Raw genomic sequence first — 24,840 nt, 5'->3', positions numbered from 1 at the left:
GAGCACCCAATTAAATTGAAGGTCATGTTGACTATATAGATACCTTCATACATGGGGACTGCGGCAGTAACAGGCAGGGCTCTACTCAGAGGTCCCCTTGCCAAATGAGGCATCCTGTCAGATCTCAAAAGGGGAGACCATTTTGACCCCAGGTTCTAATCCAACGGTGCTGGAATCCATTGTCATGTCCTTTGTTATTGGCAGCCTTTATCCCCTAAATAAGATAGGATAGTTAATCATCAGGAAATTAAGATAACGGGCCCCAATTAATTTTAATTCAAATATAAAATCTCCTCTGTCCCCTTAAATATTCCAGTTAACTTCATTGTTCCAGAAAAGCATGAAAATAGAAGCAGAGGTAGACCCAAATGTAGGTTACAGAAAAAATTCAGACTTAAGGGCTAAAAAGGCATAGTCATTTAGAAACTTATAGAATAATCCAAATAGCTTTGGTACCCTCCCAGTTCCTGTATAATATGAATTCCAAACATTAGCTCAAACACTCTTTTAGTTATCTGTTCAGCATGGACTCCAATCAATGCCCTTACCTAGCAGTCACATAAGTCCACAGGCTGGTACATCCCCTTTCCTGACAGGAACTCCATCTTTTCTCCTATCATTCAAACAAATCTTATTACTTTCACTTGGTGCTCTGCCACCATGTGTGAATTTTATTCTTTGAACCCATGAGACAAGAATCTAGAAAGAAATCAGCAATGCCTGAAACCTACACAGACTTCACCCACTAGCAGAAATAGAAAACTGAGCCCTGTTCTCGTTCTCAAACTCTGGTTTTATTCCCATGGGATAAAAGAAACTGAATGGCAGGGTAAATATGAGATCCTCTTTGCTAATTTCCTATAGCCTAGGCAGTTTTCCTGGGATTTCTCCCCCCAGCCCAGGGCTGGTGTCTCTGACACGTAGCAAGGTGATCTGTGGCTGTCTGGGTCCAGGCTGACAAACCATGCTGGAACTGTCAGCACTGGGTTGAAAGGACTTATTTCTTACAGTGTTCTTTTATCCTTACACACGAGATGAAGTGCATTGTTTTTGCACCCTCAACTTGATTTCTGATTTTTTCAAACTCTTTATCATGCAAATGCTTAAATGCCTGTACATACAGAATTTCTTCCATTTACTTGCCTCTGAAAGATCAACTCCAACTAGAATATTGTGTAACCATCCAGAAAATCATTCAAAGGCCAGATTGTGTTATAGTAAAACATCTTTCTCTTGGACAGGGTTATATCTATAGGTGGCCCATTCAGCAGAGATCTTTCTTCCCAACAGACCACTTATAGGATAAATGCAGTATTGCCTGTGTCTTAAAAGGATCAGTAACAGATACAAACAAACAAACAAACAACAACAGCAAAACCAATGGCAGACAACTAGAAAGGATCTCCAAAACCATGGATGATAAATGGGAACCTTTAAAACAGATGGACCAGATAGGGGGGAAATACCCAAAGATCCCCATTCCTATTTAACCAAGATTTCTATACCAGCAGCTCCACAGATGACCTCACAAAGAACCAGATGTTCCTACAAATGGGAACCAGATGTATAGATTTCAGGGTCTGTGGGTGCCCATTGTGGGAGCTTACCAGATGGCCAAGGTGATATAACTTCACTATGTTTGGTTTCTTTTTTTTCTATTTAGACTAAGTTGGAGGAATCTGTATCATTCAGGGAGAGAAGGCAGAAATTACCAAAGCAAAAGGGGCATTGGCAGCTGATGGAACAGTTCCTCAGTCCTTCTCTTTCCTCATAGACATAACTCCTCTAGTTTGACCTGAAGTAAATATATCTGTAACTTAACTCTCCAGTAGTTGGCTCTCAACAATTTTGACAGCTTTCCTCCTCAGCATGTAAGTGGGGTTGCTTGGAGTGCCAGGTCTGCTCCAGAAAGCCAGAGTGGGGGTTGCTCTAGGGTCCACAGTGGGATACCAATGTGTTACCTTATTCCCAAGGCTGATTCAAAAATAAGGACATTGTTTTGAGAAAAAGTTAAAAGAAGCTTTATTGCTTTGCAAGAAGAGGAGAAACACAGGAGATTTTTGTCCCAAAGGCTGTGATTCTATCTATCAGGGACCACAGAGCGTTTTCAAAAAGATGATTCATTCCAGTTGTTCCCTGGGGAGGGGAATGTGATTCACTTGTTAATTTGGAAGACAGCCATTTCTAAGATCTTCTGGCTCCATCCTTGAAGTCTGTGAAGGCTGCCAATCATAAAGAATATGACAATAGATTCCAGCACTGTTGGATTAGAACCTGGGGTCAAAATGGTCTCCCCTTTTAAGATCTGACAGGATGCCTCATTTGGCAAGGGGACCTATGAGTGGAGCCCTGCCTGGTTCTTTGTGAGGGCATCTGTGGAGCTGCTGGTATAGAAATCATGGTTAAATGGGTATAATAGGGATCTTTGGGTATTTCCTCCCTATCTGGTCCGTCTGTTTTAAAGGTTCCCATTTATCATCCATCGTTTTGGGGATCCTTTCTGGTTGTCTGCCATTGGTTTTGTTGTTGTTTTGCTGTACAGGCTTGGTTCCTGTATCTAAGCCTAGAATAGGGATAAGGTAATCTTTTCCTTCCATGGTAAGGAAGAGGGAGAGAGAGAATAGGAAAAGAAAATAGGTTCACATTAAAATGGACAGAGCAGCATGGGCTATATTCACAGCATGAGGTGTACCACTATTATGTTCTAATCATTAATGCTTTGTAGCAAACAACTTTTTATCCTTTTCAAGGTAATAATCTCCTTGCGAATGATTATATTCAAAAAAATCAAATGTCTACTTGTTAGATATATTATTAATGGGATTTTTTTGTATTAAACTTGGAAGTGGTTACTGAGGCTGTTCCTTCCTTCCTCCCGTTTTTCCTTTCTTCCTTCTTTTTCCCATGAGAAAAAAAAATCTTCCTTTTAATTTTATTTTCTTTTTTAGAAATAATTAAGAGTAGAGTGGATTTTAACATACATATGGGATATAACTTTTTTCTAATTAGGATCCCATTCTTGTGGTCATACATGATATGGAATTACACTGGTCGTGTATTAATGTATGAACATAGGAAAATTATATCCAATTCATTGTACTATCTTTCCTAATCCCATTCTCCCTCCATTCCCTTCATTCCCTTTTGTCTAATCCAATTAATTTCTATTCTTCGCTCCCCCATTATTGTGCTTTGTGTCCACATATCAAAGAGAACATTCCACCTTTGTTTTGGGGGGATTGGTTTATTTCACTGCACATGATATTCTCCAGTTCCATATATTTACTGGCAAATGCCTGAACTTTTTTTCTTTATGGTTGAGTCATATTCCATTGTGTATATATACCACATTTTCTTTATCCATTCATCTGTTAAAGTATGCTTAGGTTGGTTACATATCTTAGGTATTGAGTAAAAGATCTCCTTATGTACTAGAAAAAATGTCATATAGTATCTATTACTTAGTATCAAAGACTAAATGCTGGCAATTAACAAATTTAAAGATGATTCAGTTTCTGTACAATACTCACTTAAGCAAAGGAAAAGTCATTTACTCTACCCACTTAAACAGGAACTATACATTTAATTTCCTATAATGATAATAGATGGGCCTTGAAATAAAATTGGGTACCATTTTTTGGAAATTTTAGACTGATACCTTTCCTATCAACAAATTTTAATCATTTTTTCCCCACTAAAGTATACCTAAAAACAGAAGGGAATAAGAATTCTTTTGGGTGTCCTGAGGGCTTAACCTGAAGTAGACTGTCACTCACAGTAATGTTTTTAAATTCTGGTACTTTTCTTTAAAATGTAAATTATTTTCTAATTCATACCATAAAAAAGTTCAAATAGGGAACATCCATTATATTTAAGAAATGATTTTGGAGATCTCTATACAAGTACTGCACACTTTATTTCTTTATTAGAAAAGGATAATTTTTCCATTTGAAGGTATACAACATTTTGCTTTCAAGATGCATAATCATATACCTATCAAGGATGTTATAGAAAAGTTTCCTATTATGGTTAGGAATTTATTTCACTCAACCTTTAAAAAACATGCAGATTGGGGCTGGGGCTATGGCTCAGTAGTAGAGCACTTCCCTCACACAAATGAGGCACTGGGTTTGATCCTCAGCACCACATTAAAAAAATAAATGAATAAGTAAAGATATTATATTCATCTGCAGCTTAAAAAATTAAAAAATATGCATATTCTCAAACTATAACCCAATCATCTGAATGATTATTTCTGCAGACTGCAATCTGATTTTCTTAGTGTTAAACAAGTTCTCCTAGTGATTTGAAATTATGCCTGGGCTTTTAAACCACTGTACTCTATAACCTACAAACTTTCTTCCAAATCTTTCAGGCTATAATTTTAGAAATGTTTTCAACAGAAAAGTTTGAATTAAGCCAAAAAATAGAACTCATAAGTGTTCTGATTAATCCATGTTGTAACATAAGAGTCTCCTCAAAGTCATTTAATAATGTTAAATCTTTTAAAATTTGATAGCAACATGTGTGACATAAAATCTGACAATGGCATCTAAAGGAAAATTGAGTTTGATTCTTTCAGCTAATATACATCTCACTCGAATGACTATGTAACAGTTATTACCATGATTCGTCACCAGATATAGAATAAAAATATGATTCAGAAGACTATTTATTGTGGTTGATGGAAAAATTTAAGTGAAGAAAAACTATGTACTTTTTCTCACACTAAATAAAATGTTCAAGAATTTTCTAAACTCCTTTCTAGGGCTTTGTATTCTCAACATGATTGTTTTTTTATTTCATCATAGATTATTCTTGCAATGAATGATTTTACAGACTTTAAGATGTTAAAGAGATGAATGTTGAACTGAATTTGGATCTCCCCTCATCATTTTAGGAAACTGACAAATAAAAATATTTCACTTTTGCTTTAGTTCCTTTTATTACTCTTGTAAATGTTGATTATTTTGTAGCATGGCTCAGTCCAATTAATAGACTATAGCAAACTGAGATTAAATGTACCTCAGTATCAGATAGCTCCCCACATACAATATTCATTCATTGTGTATTTGTAGTTATATCTCAACTTTTACACCAAACTGTCATTTGTGAGCAAGAGCCACATCACAAGTTTCCTAGATTTTAGAATATTATATAGCAAATTGTCAATTACATCTGATAGGGTGATTTCCCTCAGATCGACAAAAATTTAAATTAAGGGGCACTTTAGATATATTGTTCTTTCTCTATTGAGATTTTTCTCTTTTTTCACTGAAGTTCTTTCTTCCTGATTCAGTTATCTCCTCCTGACTACAGGAACCATCTATTGTGCACAATCTTTACGATTTCTCACCTTTCCAAGCAACTCAATTAGAATTTTCCTCCTTCATTTTCCCCTTACTTTTCTCACAAGGAGGCCAAAGAAGGGGCAGGGAGAGGGAGAAGAGAGAGGAAATCAGGAAATATTTATTTAAGAAAATACCATAATGGCTAAGTATTTCCTAAATTGTCAATAGTATGTAAAGGGAGAATGATAATGTCTTTAAAAAAATAGTGCAGGCAAAAGCCAATATTCAGAAGGATAAAATGAAATTTGAATCAATTTCTGATACAATACAAAAAAATGAACTTGAAACTGGATGCACATTCAGTCGTAAGTGAATGTTGAAACCATAAAAGTCCCTGAAGAAAACAGGATAAAAACTTCAGGTCATGGATCATTTGGACTGGACATCAAAAGCACGAGAAAGAAAAGCAAAAAGCAACAGCAAATACAAAAATAAATAAATAAATAAATAAATAAATAAATAATAACAAGTGGAACAACATCAAGCTAAAAAAGTTTCTCTTTAGCAAAGGAGATAGTCCACAAAATAAAAAGAAAGCCCATAAAGTGGATGCAAATATTTGCAAACCCATACATCTAATTAAGGGGTGCATAAACAAAGAAATCATACAACTTGGGAGAAGAAAATCTAATGGAGTAATTAATTATGGGTGAAAAAAATTTCATAGATATTTTTTCAAGGAAGTTATAAAAATGGCAACAGATATACAAGAACGTTTTGGACATTATTATGCAAATCAAAACCCACAGTGGAAAATTATCTCAGACAATAGTATCTAAAGAATAGTATCTAAAAAAGGTAGGAATAGTATCTACAAAAGATAGAAATAAAATTACCATATGACCCAGAAATATTTCTGTTTATACTGGAAAGAAATGAACTTAGTATATCACAGAAAATACCTATGCTTCCATGTTCATTGCAGTAATATTCATACATCCAAGATTGAAAACTACCAAAGTGTCCATTGATGGATGAAGAATAAGAAGGTGTGTGTGTATGTAATGGAATATCATGTAACCTCAAGAATAAAGAAAATCATGTTTTTATTTTAAAAAGTATGAACTTGTAGAGTTTATATAAAAAAGAATAAAACCCAAACATAGAAGGAAAAATTCTGCATAATCTCACTGAAATTTAAAACATTAGATTAATTAAAACAGAGTAGGTAGGTGGTTTACCACGTTTGTGGTTGAGGGGAATTTAGGAGACATTGGTCAAAAGTTAAAATTTACTGTTATGAGATGAATACATTCTGGAGACCTAGTACATAGCATAGTGATTATAGTTCATATTCTTACAATGTGCATGTAACGTTCTGAAATTAGATCTTAAATATTCTTACCAAAACACAAGTAACTAAGGTGATGGATATGTTATTATCTTCATTGAAGTAATCACTTTAAAATGTGTATTTATATTAGAATTTTCCTCCTCCATTTTCCATTAATTAATGTATGTGTACACATTGTAAAATGTAAAATATTTATTTGAATATTAATAATTTTAATTTGTTAAATATACCTCATTAAGGATGAATAAAGAAGATTTGATATTAATTTTTCTTTTAAAATGTGTGGTAGAATCTAATACTGAAGTCTTCTACTCCTAGGCTTTCTTTGTTGTTTCTGTTGGATTATTTTTGACTATTAGTAAAATTTCCTTTCTATTATTGGTTGGTAAAATTTTTCTATTTTTTCATGATTCATTCTTAAAGTTTTGTATGTTTTTATGAGTGTATTCATTTTTATATGTGTATTTTAAGAATTTATTATTTTTTTCTAGATTATTCAATTTACAATTGTGCAATGAATTGTTCTTAATAGTCTAAAACGACAATTTTATCTTCAGAATCAATTTTAATGTATCTCTCTCATTTTTAATTTGTTTGAGGCATTTCTTTTTTGTCTAGTCAATGGTTTGTCAATATTTTTGATTTTAAAAAAACAACACAATTTTGTTTATTTTTACTTTTGACTCTGTTCTCTTTTTTTTTTTTCATTTTGGCTTTAATCTTTATTATTTCCCTCTTTTCCTTAACTTTTGGGGTTTAGTTCATTCTTTTCCTTTTTCCAGGTTTGTTTGTTTGTTTCTTTTCTTCCATCTTTCCTTCCTACCCACCTTCCTTCCTTTTTGTTTCTTTTCTTTTTGTTTTTTTTAGTACCAGGGATTAAACTCAGGGGCACTTAATCACTGAACCACATCCCCAGCCCTATTTTGTATTTTATTTAGAGACAGGATCTCACTGAGTTGCTTAGTGCCTCAGGGTTCCTGAATATGGCTTTGAAATGTTGATCCTCCTGCTTCAGCCTCCAGAGCTGCTGGGATTACAGAAGTGTGCCATGGTGCCAGGCTTTTCCAAGTTTCTTAAAATGTTAAGTTATATTTTGATTATTAGAGATAATTCCTCTTGCTTAATACACGCACTTAAAAACTTTCACCATAATACTAATCTTCTTGTTTTCCATAAGTTTTCACATATTTTGTTTTTATTTCTATTTGATTAAGGTATTTTCTAAATTCCCAAATTTTCTTTGATACATTGGTTCTTCAAGAGTGTTTTCTTTAGTTTCTGCATGTTTGTAAGTTTTCCAGATATGTTCTGTTAGCAATTACTAGTTTTTTTTCTATGTGGTAAAAAATTTATTTGCATATTTTAAATCTTAAGTTATTAAGAATCCTTTTATTGCCTAATATCTGATCTATGCTGGTGAATGTTCCCTATATATCTGGTAATAATATTTATTCTGCTGCTATTGAATTAAATGCTTTGTGTATGTCTGTTAGATTTGTTTGGTTTAGAGTATTGTTCCATTCTGGTGTTTTTTGTATACATTGTAATGTACAAAACTTTTTTGAAGACCCCCAAAATAACAGTAAGCAAATAAAAAAAATGGGTGAGTGGAATTGTGTCAAAGTTAAAAGATCCTGAACAGCAATGGATACAATCAATAGAATGAAAATTCAATCTACAAAAAGGAAGAAAATATTTGCAAACTATGCACCTGACAAGAGGTTAATATCTAGATTATGTAAGGAACTTCATAAACTTTCAATTAAAAACACAAAATAACAAAAGTGAAAACAAAACAAAATCAAACCAAATTACCCAATTAAAAACTGTAGAATTAAGTAGCCATTTGTCAAAATAAAACCTCCAAACTAAAAATGGGTGTATGAAAAGATGATCAGCATCACTAATAATCAGGAAAATATATATCAAAACCAAAAAGTGCTATCACATCATCTCAGTGGATATGGCTATTATAAAAATGATAAAACATTACCAGAACTGGTGACAGACAAAAGAATACACTTATACACTCTTTTTGGGAATATGTATTTGCATAACAATCATGGAAAACAGTATGGAGATTCCTCCAGAAATTAAAAGTTGAACTAACGTTGATCCAGCAATTCCACTACTGAGTATATATATTCAAAGGAAGGAAATCCATATGTAGAAGATAAATTTGCATCCTTATGCCTATTGCACTGCTATTAAGAATATCCAAGAAATGAAAATAATCTGAGTGTCCATTACCTGATTAATTAATAAGGAGAATGTGATAATTATGTCAAATGGAATACTATTCACCCATAAAAAGCATAAAATGCTTTTTCATTTTTTATACTTATGGAATTGGAGATCATTAATTTAATGAAATAAGCCAGGCACAGAAAGAGTACTGCATGCTCTCATTGATATATGGAATTAAGAAATACATAACATACATATATATGACCAAAAAATACACACACACACACACACACACACACATATATATATATATATATATATATATATATATATATATACATACATACATATACATACATACATACACATCTTGTTACCCTATTAATACATGCAATTTTATGTTCCATTTAAAATAAATTTAATTAAAATTCTAAGGAAATTCTCTTATTTGTAACAATATGAATAAACATGGAGGGCTTATTGTTAAGTGAAATAAGCTGGGCAAATAAACACAAATATTTCATTATCTCACTGATATGTGGAATCTAAAAATTGATTTGAGAAAAGTACATTTTTCTCATTTGTCTACCATTTTTCTTTCCATGCTATCAGTTAGTTGTAGTCAATGATATTGTAGAAATACTAATGGAAAATTCCAGTGAATCAATTCATGAGTTTCAACTACCCACTGTCCCGAGAAGTATGATGAAACCTCTCTCTGTCCAGCTTTGTCTCTCCTCAAAAGTGAATAATCACTTTTTCCAGTGTATCCACCTTTATATTTTATCTTCCCCTTAGTCACTTAATTGGTGAAAACACAGTATATGTAAATTTTTCTACTACAGTGGTTTTATTTGTCCATTGGGTGTTCTTGGAACATATCTACTGTGGATAAAGAAGGACTACTGAAGTAAGTAGATCACCAGTTATCAAAAGTTGGAGACAGAGGGGGAGAGATGAGGGTAGTTGACCAATGTATGCATAACTACAATTTTAATTGCAGAATAAACTAGGTATATTATAAAGCAAGATTAATGCAGTTAATGGTTATTGTATTCTTGAATAATGAAAGGAATGTGAATGTTAACTATTCTCACCACAAAAATGTTAACTGTGTGAAATCATACAATAGGTGGTTGTAGTAGTTCTTGTTCTCCTGTCTCACAGTATAGTATAGGGTAGACTGACAAATGATACACTCCTATAGAGAGGGTGGGACAGAATTCTAAAGTGGCAGTTCTAACAGTGTGGGAGGATTAGCCTTGGATGATCTTTGAAACTGTTAGTGGATATCTGAGATTTGATCCACACCCCCTGTTGTTGAAGAGACACTTATCTCTCCTAGACATCTGGGTCTTAGGTTCTTTCCCAAAATTCCACTTTTAGGGTAAGGAATCCAAACCTCCACAGGGTTCACATATTCCACCACCAGGTATGTGAATTACCCAGGATCCTTAATGGAGGGCAGACAAATCTGTCTGAGCAGTTGCTGGTGTCTTCCCAGTTGCTTGTATGAGACATTACCAGCACAAGAGGCTCTCTCTCTCCTTGGTATTCCCAGCCTGGATCACCCTAATTATATTCCTCTCTGCATTTGTTTCAATAATGTTGGTCAAGGCACATTCTGGACTCTACAATAGGTGACTGTTGGGTCAGGCTAGAAACTTCCTTTATGAGTTTCCAGTCTCCAGACTCTGCTACTTGCTTTGTGGTCACATGAAAATGATTCCAGGTAACTTGTTCCCACCAGACTCTCTTCCAATTGGATGAGGGATTTGAACGTATTTTCACTCACAACTTCCCCCACCATTATTGGGTAAGTTAAAATCTGCCTCCCTTTCTGTTCCATAGTATTACTCAAGCTAATTTTATTTGCCATGCTTTTTCTTCTCTTTCACTTTATGTGTGTCCCTCCTTTCTCTAATGGGTTACTGGCAGTGACCTCACCAGCAGTCAAGCTGTAATGTCTCAAGGATTATTCCTTATTTTATATTCAATATTTCTGACTTTTTCTGTCTTTATGATTATTTTATGAAGTTTATGAAAATTGAATTTCAGTGAAATTAAATAGTTATCCAGCTTACTGAGGACTCATTTTCCAACTGTTTAAATTTTGAGTGTAAGAACTGCTGGGGAGTGTACTTTTTTCTAATCTGCAATATTTCAGCACCAACCTCCAGATTTTTGAATTTTTTATTTTTTTATTTCTAAGTTCATTTTAATGTTATTTGATAAAATACAAAAGGATCACCTCCATTTTTTGGTATTTTATGAGACTTGTTTTGTGTCCTAAAATATAGCTTACTTTAGTGAAGTTTGCATGTGCATCTGAGAAGAAATTCAGTATTTCATATATGAAATATTCTAAAGATGTCTGTTACGTCCATTTGATTGATAATGTTTCTTAGTTCTTTTTATGCTTTAGCTATGAGGTTTTCCCCAAAAACTCATGTCTGGGTTAATAAAAGAATATTCACATGAGAAATTATTGGCTCCTTTATTTTAATTATTTATTTTTATGTGGTGCTGAGGATCAAACACAGGGCCTTGCACATGCTAGGTGAGTGCTCTACCGCTAGGCCAAACCCCCAGCTCAGGATGAATTTTAAATTTGGACAAAAATCTAAAGGAAAATTGATTTAAAAGACTAAAGGAAATCTACAACTAATATATCTATATCTATATGTCTCTCTATGTATAAATATATATGTATATATTTATAAGGTCATCTTAATGTTTTTGTCTAGTGATGCCTGTGTTTATTTGAGAATAGTTTCTGTAACTTTACTTTCTTCCTTTGGATAGTTTATATTGCCAGTTTCTTCACACACTTATCTGTATTTTGTTGAAAACTGTGTATTAAAAAATATCTGTTTCTCTTAGTCTTTGTAAATTGGTTCTTCGCAGAAAAATTTATTCAATAATCAGCTTTCTTGGATAGCTGAGATCTTTTAAGCAGTTTTTGGGACATGTGTTCTCATTGAGACTTTTCATATTTATGCCTCAACTTCCCTGTCTAAATGGTTTATTTTACATATGTTAATTTCCATAATCTTCCTTGAGACACCTTCAGGTCTTTAGTCATCCTATAATTGTCATGTTCTGTCCTACTCACTACTACCTTCAGCATCCTCCATCCTGATATTCAACTATGCCACTTGTTAGATCTCCAACTCAAATAAGATAAAATATACCCCTTACAAACAAGATATATCATTAAATATCAGGTTTATTTCTTTGCATTCCACTCTGAGAATGACAAGGATTGGTCAGAATCCTCTGTGCAGACCATGCAATAATGGAGAGATGATGGGGTCAACAATGTCATGTTTTCTATTGTTTTGACTGTGGCTTTTTCTGAACTGGACCTTTATGTGTTTTAGCAGATCCCTGACTGATTTTCTAGAACTCTAAGAAAGCCCTTTTTTTACTTGCTAGGTTTTTCTATGGAGATTTTTCTCTGGAGAATTTATAATCCACTATATGTGTCACATTGTAGTTTTTACTGGATGCCAGATATTGTGAGTATTATTCTTTTGAAAGCTCAATGAATTTTGGTCATATAACTATTATTAAGCTTTGTTCGGGTAAAAAGTGAAGATATTTATAAACTTTTAGCTCCATTTTACTCCTGAAGTTAAAAAATGATGTGAGACCAGAGCCATGTTAAGGCTAGTACTAGTTTTTTACCACTTCATGAAAAGATCCTTTTGAGTATCCTGTCACATGCGCTGAGAATAAGTAGTTTCTTCACTATGGATGGTGTAAATGGGTTCTATTTCTGAACCTGTTTCAACATTGGACACTTGTCATTCAAATACTTTCAGATATCACTTTCTCCAGCCTTAATTATTATCCATTTATGCTTTGATAAATATCATGCTGTATTTCTATTCTTCCCTAACCCCCTCCACTTATTGTGAATTAGCATCTGCATATCAGACAAAATATTAGATCTTTGGTTTGGGGGCATTGGCTTTTTTTCACTTAGCATGATATCCTCAAGCTCCATCCATTTACCTGCACATGCCATAATTTTATTCTTTTTATGGCTAAGTAATATTCCATTAGGTACAAATACCTCATTTTCTTAATCCATTCATCTATTGAAGGGCACCTAGATTGGTTCCATAGCTTAGCTATCGTGAATTAAGCTGCTGTAAAAATTGATGTGGCCACATCACTGTAGCATGCTGATTTTAAGTTTTTTTGAGTATAAATTGATGAGTATGATAGCTGGATCAAATGGTGGTTCCATTCCAAGTTTTCTGAGGAATTTCCATATTGCTTGCACAGTGCTTGCAACAATTTCCAGTCACAACAGCAATGTATGAGCATACCTTGTTCCCTACATCCTTTCAAACATTTATTATTGCTTGTATTCTTGATAATAGACATTCTGACTAGAGTGAGATGAAATTTTAGAGCAGTTTTGATTTGCATTTCTCTAATTACCAGAGATGATGAACATTTTTTAATATATTTGTTTGATTGATTGTATTTCTTCTGTGAAACCTCTGTTCAGTTCCTTAGCCCATTTATTGATTGGGTTGTTTTTGTTTTTTGGTAATGAATTGTTTGGTATTGAATATATATTCTGGAGATTAATGCTCTGAGATGTATGTGGTAATGATTTTCTTCCATTGTGTAGGTTTTCTCTTCATATGATTGATTGTTTCCTCTGCTGAGAAAAAGATTTTTAGTTTTAATCCATCCCACTTATTGATTATTTTTAAAAATATATTATTTTATTTGTAGATGGGCATAATAACTTTATTTTATTTATTTTTTCATGTGGTGCTGATGATAGAAACCAGTGCCTCACATGTACAAGGCAAGCGCTCTACCACTGAGCACAACTCCAGCCCCCATTTATTGATTCTTTCTTTATTGATTTTACTTCTTGTGCTTTAGGAATTTTGTTAAGGAAGTCACTTCCTAAGCTGTCATGGTGAAGATGGGAGTGCTTTTTCTTCTAGTAGGAGCAAGGTCTGTGGTATAATGTCTAAGTCTTTGATCCACTGTGAGTTGAGTTTCATGAAGGATGAGAGGTGGGATTTAAGTTCATTTTGCTATATGGGTTTCCAGTTTTCCCAGTACCATTTGTTGAAGAGGCTAAATTTTTTCTAATATATATTTTTGGAATCTTTGTCTTGTGTGAGATAACTGTATTTACGTGGGTTTGTTTCTTTGTCTTCTGTTCTATACCATTTGTCTTCATTTCTGTTTGGGTGCCAATACCATGCCAGTTTTGTTACTATGGCTTTGTAGTGTATTTTAAGGTTTGGTATTGTGATGATCTTGTTTCACTTTTCTTGTTAAGGATTATTTTAGGTATTTTGGGTCTCTTATTTTTCAAATAAATTTCATGATTGCCTTTTCTATTCATATGAAGAATGTCATTGGAAATTTAATAAGGAATTGCTTTAAATATGCATTCCACTTTTCATAGTATGACCATTTTGACAATAATAATTCTGCCTATTCAGGAGCATGGGAAATCTTTCCATCTTTTGAAGTTTTCTTCAATTTATTTCTTTAGTATTCTGTAATATTCATTGCAGAAATATTTCAACTCTTTTGTTAGGTTGATTCCCATGCATTTTATTTTTTTTTGAGGCTATTGTGAATGGGACAGTTCTCTTAATTTCTTTTACAGTGAATTTATTACTGATGTATAGAAATTAATTTGTTTTGTGGGTGTTGATTTTATATCTTGCCTCTTTGCTGAATTTATTTATTAGTTTAGAAGTTTTTTGGTTGAATTTTTTGGATCTTCTAAATATACAATAATGTCATTAGCAAATATTGATAGTTGAGGTTTTTTTTCTTATTTGTATCTCTTTTAAATTCTTTCATCTGACTAATCCACAAAAATGGATGGAAGCTAAGGAAGAATAGAGGTATTTTGGATTAGGCAGAGTGGAGGGAAGGAATGGGAGCAGGTATGATGGTAGGAAGAATAGTACATTTAATTGGACATTATTACCCTATGTGCATATATGATTACATGACTGGTGTAATCCCACATCAAGTACAACCAGAATAATGAGATGTTATATTCCATTTGTGTATGAAATGTCAAAAGGCATTCTACTGTCATGTATAACAAATTAAAACAAATTAAAAATGAAAAATAGCAAAATAATCACATACAAATTTGAACATTTTGATGACTGGCATACTGTTGAATTGGAAGTCCCTCATAAGAGCTAATAAAAATGAATCTAAATTCCAAGTTGCAGAGACAAACCCATCTCTTATTAGAGTTGAAAGTTGAAATTACATATCTGTTATTCATTATATTAAAATCACTGAAGTGTAAAATTATAGGTGTACTGTCAAGCACTATGTATTACTTTTTATTCAGGAAAGTAAAAATCTTTTGAGTATAACTGCATTTTTGATAATAACTTTCTTTCTTGTGTTAGCTATGACCAAAGAATAAATCAGACAATTTTTCAAGGCAGCTGAAGACTCTGTTGGTAATATAGGAAATATTCTACCACAATGCTCTTAGGGAAGTTTTCCAGATGCTGTAAAGACAAAAGAACCTTGTTAAAAACATGTTAATTATAAATACAGACCATCCTCTCTTCTTTAGAAAATCAATGTGTAATACAAATTAAAGTTCAAGAGCTACACAAAAAAAATATGTTATATATTTGGATCGTCTATGGATATATTGTTTTGTTCTTTGTGAAGATTTCTATACACTCTAGCACTTCGTTGTGTGAATGCTTCTTGTTTTAGTTTTTTTCTGACTCTCTGCTCTATATCTTTTTGTTTTTGTGGGGACAGTACCAGGGATTGAACCCAGGGGCACTTGACCACTGAGCCACAACCTCACCCTATTTTGTATTTTAATTAGAGACAGGTTCTCAATGAGTTGCTTAGCACCTCACTTTTGCTGAAGCTGCCTTTAAACTTGTGATCCTACTGCCTCAGCCTCCCAAGCCACTGAAATTATAGGCATGTGCTATGGCACACAGCTCTGCTCTATATCTTTAACTCAGGAAGTTCACCAGATTCCTCATCAGTTCTCCCTCCTGCATTATGGCCTGAAAACTTTCAAGGCAATAAGGTAGAATAAATGTAATGTTCACTTCATTTGTTTACTCTCTCTTAAAAATGCTGTTCTTCCCTCCTATTGCTAGGTGTACTCATAAACATTTTTTCATATATTTCAGACTATTATTTCACATATTTCAGTCTATTTTTTCTTACTGAGAAGAAGGTAAATAAACAGACATACTACTGAATATTTGCTGGAATCAGCCTTTCTCATTTAATACTCATTTAAACTTAAAAAGTAGTTTTTAAAATTTATCTTCATAGAAATGTATTAAAGAGATCAGACCTGATGTTATGTACTGAGCACTTGCAAAGTGCTTATGCATATCTTAGATTCTATTGCAGGTGGAGTGGTGGAAAGACAAAAGGTGTGCTATGAACACATTTAATGGACTTTAAATATATTAGAAGGAAGTAGATAAAAATTTAAATAATCAAAACTCATTTATATCATTTTATAAATGAAATGTAGAGAAATAGATAAGATTCATGTGGTCCACCAGGGTGAAGGAATTATCTCAAAGTAGCTATATCCTGGTTATATTCCAAGCATCAAAATTTTTGATTTATCCTGGAAATTATATTAACCATAGTTTCACTTAATATCCTAATTTTTAAAATGGGGTAAGAAAACTGTCATACAAATGTATTATGAAAACTAAGTAGAATGCTTTTTTGTAATAATAGGTCTTACATATAATGAACTTTCCTTAAGATTAGTTCTTATTAAGCATGAATAAGTATTATTAATTCTATTAGTTCAAGATTCATCTTTAGAGAATGTGAATTGAAATTTTCTCATGAGATATCAACCAATTATAGCAATGTCGGATTTTCTCAAATTATAGTTACTCTGTTTATCTTGAAAAACTGTTTGATGAATGTTCAGGGAAATGTTTGATTCATTATTCATTATTCATTCATCTTTTCTCCTAGTTTTCTATGAAATATATAATAGATTATTGTAAATTATATTCACCCTCCTGTGCTCTAGAACGTTTGGAACTTATTTCTCCTATCTAACTATATTTTGGTTTCAATTGCTTAAAGCAACGGACTCAATCCATTGTGTGAGTTTGAAACAACTAATTTTGTATTCTTCCTTTTTTTTTGGGGGGGGGGGGGTTATCAAGAATTGAATCCAGGCGTTCTTAACCTCTGAGCCACATCCCCGGTCATTTTTATTTTTTTTATTTTGAGAAAGGATCTCAATAAGTTGCTTAGGTCTCACTAAATTGCTGAGGCTGGCTTTGAACTTGCAATCTTCCTGCCTCAGACTACTGCTGGTGGGATTACAGGCATGTACCACTGCACCCAGCTTGTATAGTTTCTTTTGGAAATGTTCTTTATTTTACTATTTTAATTGTCATCATTCAAATCCTAATTCATTATGATCTTCTTTTGGTATATGAGTGTTTCCCTAGCCTCCTAGTTATCTAGTATTTTTCAGTATAACTGCACAAATGTAAGAAAATAATTCCCCATTCTCCCAATGACTTTTTTATACATTTATTCCAGGTAATGTTGCTTAAAGTGTTCTTTTGACCAAAGAAATTTCTGAATGATGTGATGCTCTTCTAATACTGGGTAATCCTTTCCTTTCAACCAAAGCCAACCCAAATGTTAAACTTAACTCAAATCTATTGTTCAACAATTGGTCCAAATTCAATTCTTTTACTTTCATTTGCTACCTCCATCAAAGCAGTTAGTATTTTTTCAATCAATCTATTTATGACAGAAATTTTATTAATTTTTTCCTGAAGCAAATTAATGAAAAATCCATGACTGTTCTTTTTAATGTTTCTTTTAGTTATTAATGAAATATATAATTATATATTGACACAAATTAAAAATATTTAACAGGATAGAAGGCTAATTACCATGACTTAATCATTATGCTTTGTAAACATATAATAAATATGTTCAAATAGTATGTGTCAATTTTAAAAATTTCACCAATGAAACTGTTTGCCCAAGCATCAATTTAGAAAATTTGATAAAAATTGTTTTATATTTTGAAAATTTTTGTTTATTTTATTATTAATACATGTGAAAAATTCCCAATGTTTGTTGTGATAATGTGTGGGACATTAAAACTGTTGAATTCTGAAGATTTAAGACTCCTATTTCTTTGTTTCTAGTGGCCTCGAGCAACTCGAATGTTGTAAAATTATTTAAATACTATCTAAATTATCTTGTATTGATTATTGTAACACTGTCAATTTCTAAAAGGAAAGATTCTTTTTATGTAGACAATTTTATTAAGTTTGTTCTTGGTGATCAAATCCAAAACATAAAACTTGCTTATTGCCTTGTATCTGTTGATAAGTTGACTTTTTTTTACACACATGTGTAGAAACATCAATAAAACTATTTATCCCCTAGATATCAAGAAAAATTTATTATCTGATGCATATCACTTTTACTTTTATAATGTAAATAAATATTTCTCATAATAGCTGGGGAAACTCTCATTTAATCTTGAAGCAATGAAATGATTTGATCAATATCATGCAGTCAGTGAGTGAAAGGGTTAGGCTTTATACCCAATTATCTGATTCCAAGTTTAGTTCTTTTCTCTGTCACTACTACACTGTGTTAATCTTTTTGTCACTTTGAAAAATACCTGACAAGGAAAACTCAGAATAAGAAGTTTATTTAGAACTAATCACTTCAGGTGTTCAGTTCATGTTTCACTGATTGTATTGCTTGGGGCCCAAGTTAATGCAGAACATCATGGTAGAAGGGCAAGGCAGAGGGAAACTGTTAAGCTCCTGGCAGCTGGGATTCAGACAGTGACAGTGTGAAGCCAGGGACAGATATAGTCCAAGGTCATTCCCCCAGTGACCTACTTCTTCCACCTACAACTCACTTGCCTACAATTACTATAGAATATTCTATTGAACTCTCAATGGACTAATCCTTCAAATGAAGTAAGTCACTGATGCATTTAGAATCCTAGTCATTGCCTAAGAGCCCCTCCTCTAAATTTGTTCTATTGGGGACCATGCTTCTAACATATGAGCTTATAGGGGCATTTTAGTTTCAAACCATAACACATATTGTTCCTCAAGTCACTTTGAACAAATATCTACTGATTGTTCTTTTGTTATTAGAATGATATTGCAACAGGAGCATAATTATTAAAGAAATACTTGACAATTTACCTGAGTTAGATGTTGCTTATTTGGAATTTGAAAGTAGACACCAAAGTTTAATAATTTTGATTTCTAGAGCTTTCTGTTTAATTTATGACACTGTATACACCTATGCCATTTTGAGATCAAGAAAAAATAGTTATTTGCTTATTGATTTTAAACATAAAGAATAAGCCAGAGAAAAAATTTCAGGCATTTAAACAGCTTGGCGATTTATTATTTGTGTTGAGGAAAGTTTCATTACTCTCTATATTTTTTACATTGAAAATGAACAGATAGCAAGATTCGTGTTTTTGATGAATTTAATTATTTCCCATAAAATAAATATTTTTTCAGCTTTCTCTCTCCAGTACCATGTTAAATACTATAGAAATATATATCTTAGAATAAGAATGTAAGCCTTCATAAAAAGTATGTTCATGATAAAACATGGAAGTCAGTAGCTGAGCCAAAGTGTGGAGAATAATTTCTATAAAAATAATAAAAGAATAATAAAAGATATGTAAGTACAATTACAACATTTTTTATTAAACTTTGTATAACTTTTAACACTAAACATAAATTGAAGCTATTTTTAGATTTTGGAAAAATGCCAAAATGCCAACCTCATGCTTAATGAAAACTGGTGAGTTCATATTTAAGGAAATTCCTCTTTATATTTTTTGTAACTTTATTTTGATTTCCAAAGAAATGTTATCAAGGATTTCTAGTAAATAAATAAGTTTTAGGTATATTATATATGCCAAATGAAATCATGCTTTTAGAGTCTAAATATTATGTGTTGTTTCCATGATGGAGCAGATATTTCTCACAGTAATTTAATAATCCACTTAAACTGTTTAAGCCCTTCTACTCTAGCACATAGAAATGCCTATCTAATTATGTAGAATATTACAAATATCCCATTTCAGACAAATAACAATGAATTATATGATACCCAGGCTGGCCTTAAAATTGTAATCCTCCTATTCTAAATGCATATATAGTTCTACAATGTTTAAGAGGAAGGAACTTGTTCAAATTATGTGAATTCTAGTAAATTATCCAAGTGTTATATTAGATTGCATGAAAATATTTCCAAAGGGCACCATTTAACTTTACAATACCTACTTGATTCTATTTATAAGCTGGGCCTAATGAAACCTTCCTGTAACCCCAGCTACTCAGGAGACTGAGGCAGGGGGATGGCAAATTCAAGGCCAGCCTGGATAACGTGACATCCTATCTGGTGATGTAGCTCAGTGGTATAGTGCTTGCCTAATCAGCAGAGGGGCTAAATCCAATCCTAGGTACCAGAAAAATGTCTATTTACTTATTTTGTTGATGTATGAAATTATACTTATGATAGCTATCACTTATTGAATGATGAATACAGTCCTAGAACTTCAAGGCACTTTAATATATTCAATATCTCTTTATATTTTATTTAATTTTTATACATTTATGTTCTTAGTGATATTTTTATTATTTCATTAATATTAATATAATATCACCTTGTATTATGATTAATATTTTTCACTCTATCTTCACATATACTGTCTTGATATTAATAGAAAACTATTAAATATTTTCTTTTTTATTTGTCATAATTCATACACAATTGTGTGTACTTATGAGGTATGATGTAGCATTTTGATATATGTTTATCATGTGGAATGATTAAATCAGGTCAATTAGCAAATCTATCAGCTTATATAACTATCATTTTTGTGGTATGATACTCTAAAATATACTCTTAGTAATTTTGAAATAAACTACAATGAACAACAATAGGTAATCAATTAGGTAAATATTATAGGTACTCAAGAAATATAAAAGGATATTAAGTCAGAGCAAAAATGGCTTTTAAGTCGTGGCTACCTCACTAAATCATAATCTAGTAATTGATGAGTGAAAAGGGACTTCTAAAAGTGTCAGGCTTAGAATGTTACATATCTATCTGATGAGACAAATACTGTTAACCTGGAATTACAGAAGTTGTAGATGACTTAGCATATATTTTTGTCAATAAGCATCCATGAAACCTTAACTAGAGCCATATGTAATTTTTCTCAAATATACTATATAATATATTATTATTCAATAATATATTAATTATTGTATATTAATATATCAATTAAAAATATATATTTGTCTCAAATATAATATTAAATAGAAATTTGTCTCAAATTATTTTTGAGGTTTTCTATTTGTTAGTTTCTTATGCAATCCACGAGTAAAAGAGTACTACACAAATGTCTAGTGTTCTCTTCTTAAGAGTGCAATCTGTTGGTTTATAATCATCATCTGTATAATGTCCTCTTAAATTCAATAAAATTAATCTGGAAGGGTACTTATATGCTTGATAATTCTGACACAATACAAAGATTGAAATTTATCGGACAGTGTTTACTGCCTTATTTCAGTGGTTTTAAAGTTTGTAGGGATAATCTCTCCCTATGAAAATTAAAAATAATACAAATTCATTTGAGGTCATTAGATATTTTAAAGCAATTATGCAATGTAGGGTACTGTTAGGCTATGCTGCAGGTCTGTGCAATCATACTGGGATTTGGATTACCTCAGCAGTAAATGGCAGCAAACAAATGTGTATGGCAGCTATAACTCCCTATAACATATCTTTATAGTGAATCTAATTTTTTGAAGATTTGAAGAAAATGTTAGCTAGTTTCACTACTGAGTTATTTATATTAAAATGCATACTATTTTTAGAATAAGAATTTTATAAATGTAAACATTTAGTGAATTATGTGCATTTGGAAAACTAAGTAAAAAAAGGGAGAATACAAAAGACATAGATTGATTGTCTATTTCACTGCTTCTAGATTTGATAGAGCCTTAAGTCTTGTTCCAATTAGGGTAGTAATAGCCATAAAAACGTTAGTATGGGAACAAAGAAAACTCCCTAGTTTACTTTTTTTTTATTTCAAAGTATTAGTTGACGTTGCCCACAAGGATAACATTTCACATGTGATGTTAATAATTTTACTGACCTCAGGGGTAATTATAAAAAGTTCTTCCAAAAATAAAAAATCCAGGTTAATGTACTGTCAAACATATTTTCTGTCTTTAAATTAGAAATAAATGTTTTTTTTTCCCTTTTCCTCTACAGGGGCCCTATTTAGCCTGATACTCAGCCTGTTTGTATTATGGAAGGAATATGCTGTTGATTTTCCAAAGTACATATCTATAGAAAGGAGCAACAGGTGTGTCCCAGAAAATGTCATCATTGATGTGCAATATGGATGGTCATTCATATTTGCTGCCTTTGGAACTCCCTTTGTATGCATGTCAGGGATTATGTTCCATTTTATTGGCCAGGGGCTTGAGTTTCAGAAGTGAATGAAATAAAATGGCAAAAGACCACAGTGATATCTGGGTAGAATTCTGATTAATGGTTGAACGAAGTTGAAAAAAAATTCAGATTTTGGTCTTAGCCAAGCACTGAGAACATTAATTATCATATATATGTATATGTATTATATATATATTCCTTACATGACATTAACAAGTGAATGGAATTTTCAGGGTGATGCTGAAAGAGTAAGATTTAAAGTACATCATTTTTAAGGGGACTACAGTGAGTTTTAACTTAGTCTTAGGTTGAATAAATCAAAAGACTGGCTCTGGTTTTCTGAATTAATTTAAAAATAGGAAGAGTATAATTTCAAACACTGGCACCATGATTTAATTTTCAGTGTTTCCAAAATTGACTGGATTTGAAGTAATCTGTTTCCTGTTTATGAAGAAGTGAGTTTTACTTTTGAAATAATCAATTGCCCATCAGTAACATATCAGACAGAAAATATTGGTTCTTAATTTCAAGGTTTTAGAGATATAACAGGAAACATAAAAATATTTCTTCTTGATTCCCTAAACAGACAGATATTGCAAAGTGAGAATTGAATTAATACATGCAGGATTTAATGGAATAAATAGGAAACAGTTACATCTGAAGTTACATCTGAAAAGTATATTTTCATATCCCAGATTGTGTATCCTTCCAGCACAGAAAGATCTGTACTTGAGCATGAGATTGATAATATGTTAAAAAATAGAATGCTATACTTCAACAAAAATCAGTTATAGGTCAAAATTCAAAATAAAATAGTTCATCTTAATAAAGGGACATGGGACAAGATATATACAGAGATGGGTAGTTCTGGCCTGAAGGATGGGAACGTTTACATCTATTTTTGGGAAAATATTCCTTGTCCTTTGATAGTCAACTATGTTAATTTTCTTTTTTCATTTTTTTTTACTATTTTTTAGTTGTTGATAAACCTTTATTTTTATTTATGTATATGTGGTGCTGAGAATTGAACCCAGTACGTCACATAAACTAGGCAAATGCTACAACCCTAGCCCTGTTAAATGTTATTACTTAGGAAGAATGGCTAATATAGTAAGAATATTTTGTTTACTCCTGTATTGTCAACTGTATGTCTTTAATTATTTAGACCACATCTATCTATTCTTTAAAATATTATCTTATCTTAAAGATACTAATAAGAAATAATGAAATATCTGAGGATAATTTAATGTAACATTTATGGGGAAATATATATGAATTATTAATTTGTAGCAGAATCAAAAATAAAAATATAGACCATCATATTGAAATCACCAATAAGGTAAAAGCTGAAGTGTTGTTCCTTCTGAGGATTTGTATATGCTCTGGTAAGTATGTCAACCCCCTAACTGGAACTATTAGACTAGTCACAATTAATAAATGAAGATATATCATAGGTATGTTTAAATTTTCTATAAGTCAAAGATATATTTTTGGTGACTCATATTCAGACAATATCTTGGTATAATTATGCTCACCGAATAAAAAATTCAGTAACTGCTAATTGTCCTTCCATGCTATGGCTATTAGTGCCTATTCAGTTATAATTACATCCAATTAACATGAATATTTTAGTGTGATGAAAATACTATAAATTTAACTTTAGAATTGTCCAATGATCTGTAACAAATGATACCTTTTTATCTTATTGGATTTGTGAAGTTTAAAATCTTAACAATAAAACATGTTAAATTATAAACCCTTGTATCAGTTGATATATTTGTTGCACATATGTGATCTTTTAAAATATGTAAAATAGAAATTCTGAAAGGGAACTAAAAATGTAACTTGTTCAAAGTTCTTGGAGATTACCAAATAGTCTTGACCTCTTGATATTATGTATAAATATGCTATGCCTTGAGAGATGAAATATAGAGATATATCAAAACAGGGACTCCTGTTCTACTCTCTATTGAAGTTTGGAATGTCACTTGGCTTGTATCTTAATTAATATATTGATGACTACACAGTACCTAGAACACCAAGTCTAAATGTCAGAGTTTGTTTTGTGATAACTTTAGGGATTATTTCATTTTAAGGAGTCATCTGGCACTTGTTTAAATGTATTCCTCATCTAAAACCACACAGATACAATCATATAAGCTTTGAAAAAGGTACCAGAAACTACATTGAAGAAAAGACAGTCTTTTTAACAAACAATCTTTGGAAAACTGGATTTCCTATGAGGAATGAAAAGTAAATGCCTGTTTCTCACCCTACACAAAGTCAAATCAAAGTGGATAAAAAAACTAGGAAACTTAGTAACTGACAGAAGAAAATCTATGGTCAATATTTCAATATATATGCTCTTGTATTGACTTTCTCAATGTGACTCCTAATGCTTAAGAAATAATCCCAAGAATCAATAGATGTGATGGCATCATATTAGGAGGTTTCTGCACAACAAAGTATAAAAGATCCTGA

General features: G+C 32.0%; 1 protein-coding gene across 4 annotated transcripts in view; it reads left to right on the top strand.

Annotated features, from left to right (window-relative positions):
• Positions 1-24,044, top strand: part of LOC113176334 (transmembrane protein 182-like) — a 76,545-nt gene extending 52,501 nt beyond the window's left edge. For 3 of the 4 annotated variants that reach the window (XR_003300056.1, XM_026380798.1, XM_026380801.1), the window contains one exon: positions 22,177-24,044. Coding sequence is in view for 2 of the 4 variants with exons in the window: in XM_026380798.1 (XP_026236583.1) it covers positions 22,177-22,406 (230 nt within the window). In the remaining 2 variants the exon portion in view is untranslated. The remainder of the gene's footprint in view (positions 1-22,176) is intronic. The other variant, XM_026380799.1, reaches the window with a different exon arrangement.
• Positions 24,045-24,840: the final 796 nt, after the last annotated feature.

This window comes from Urocitellus parryii, chromosome X (assembly GCF_045843805.1).
Source record: "Urocitellus parryii isolate mUroPar1 chromosome X, mUroPar1.hap1, whole genome shotgun sequence".
Taxonomy (NCBI): domain Eukaryota; kingdom Metazoa; phylum Chordata; class Mammalia; order Rodentia; family Sciuridae; genus Urocitellus; species Urocitellus parryii.
Note: the sequence above shows the minus strand (reverse complement) of the source record. Positions and strands in the feature narration are given on the sequence as shown.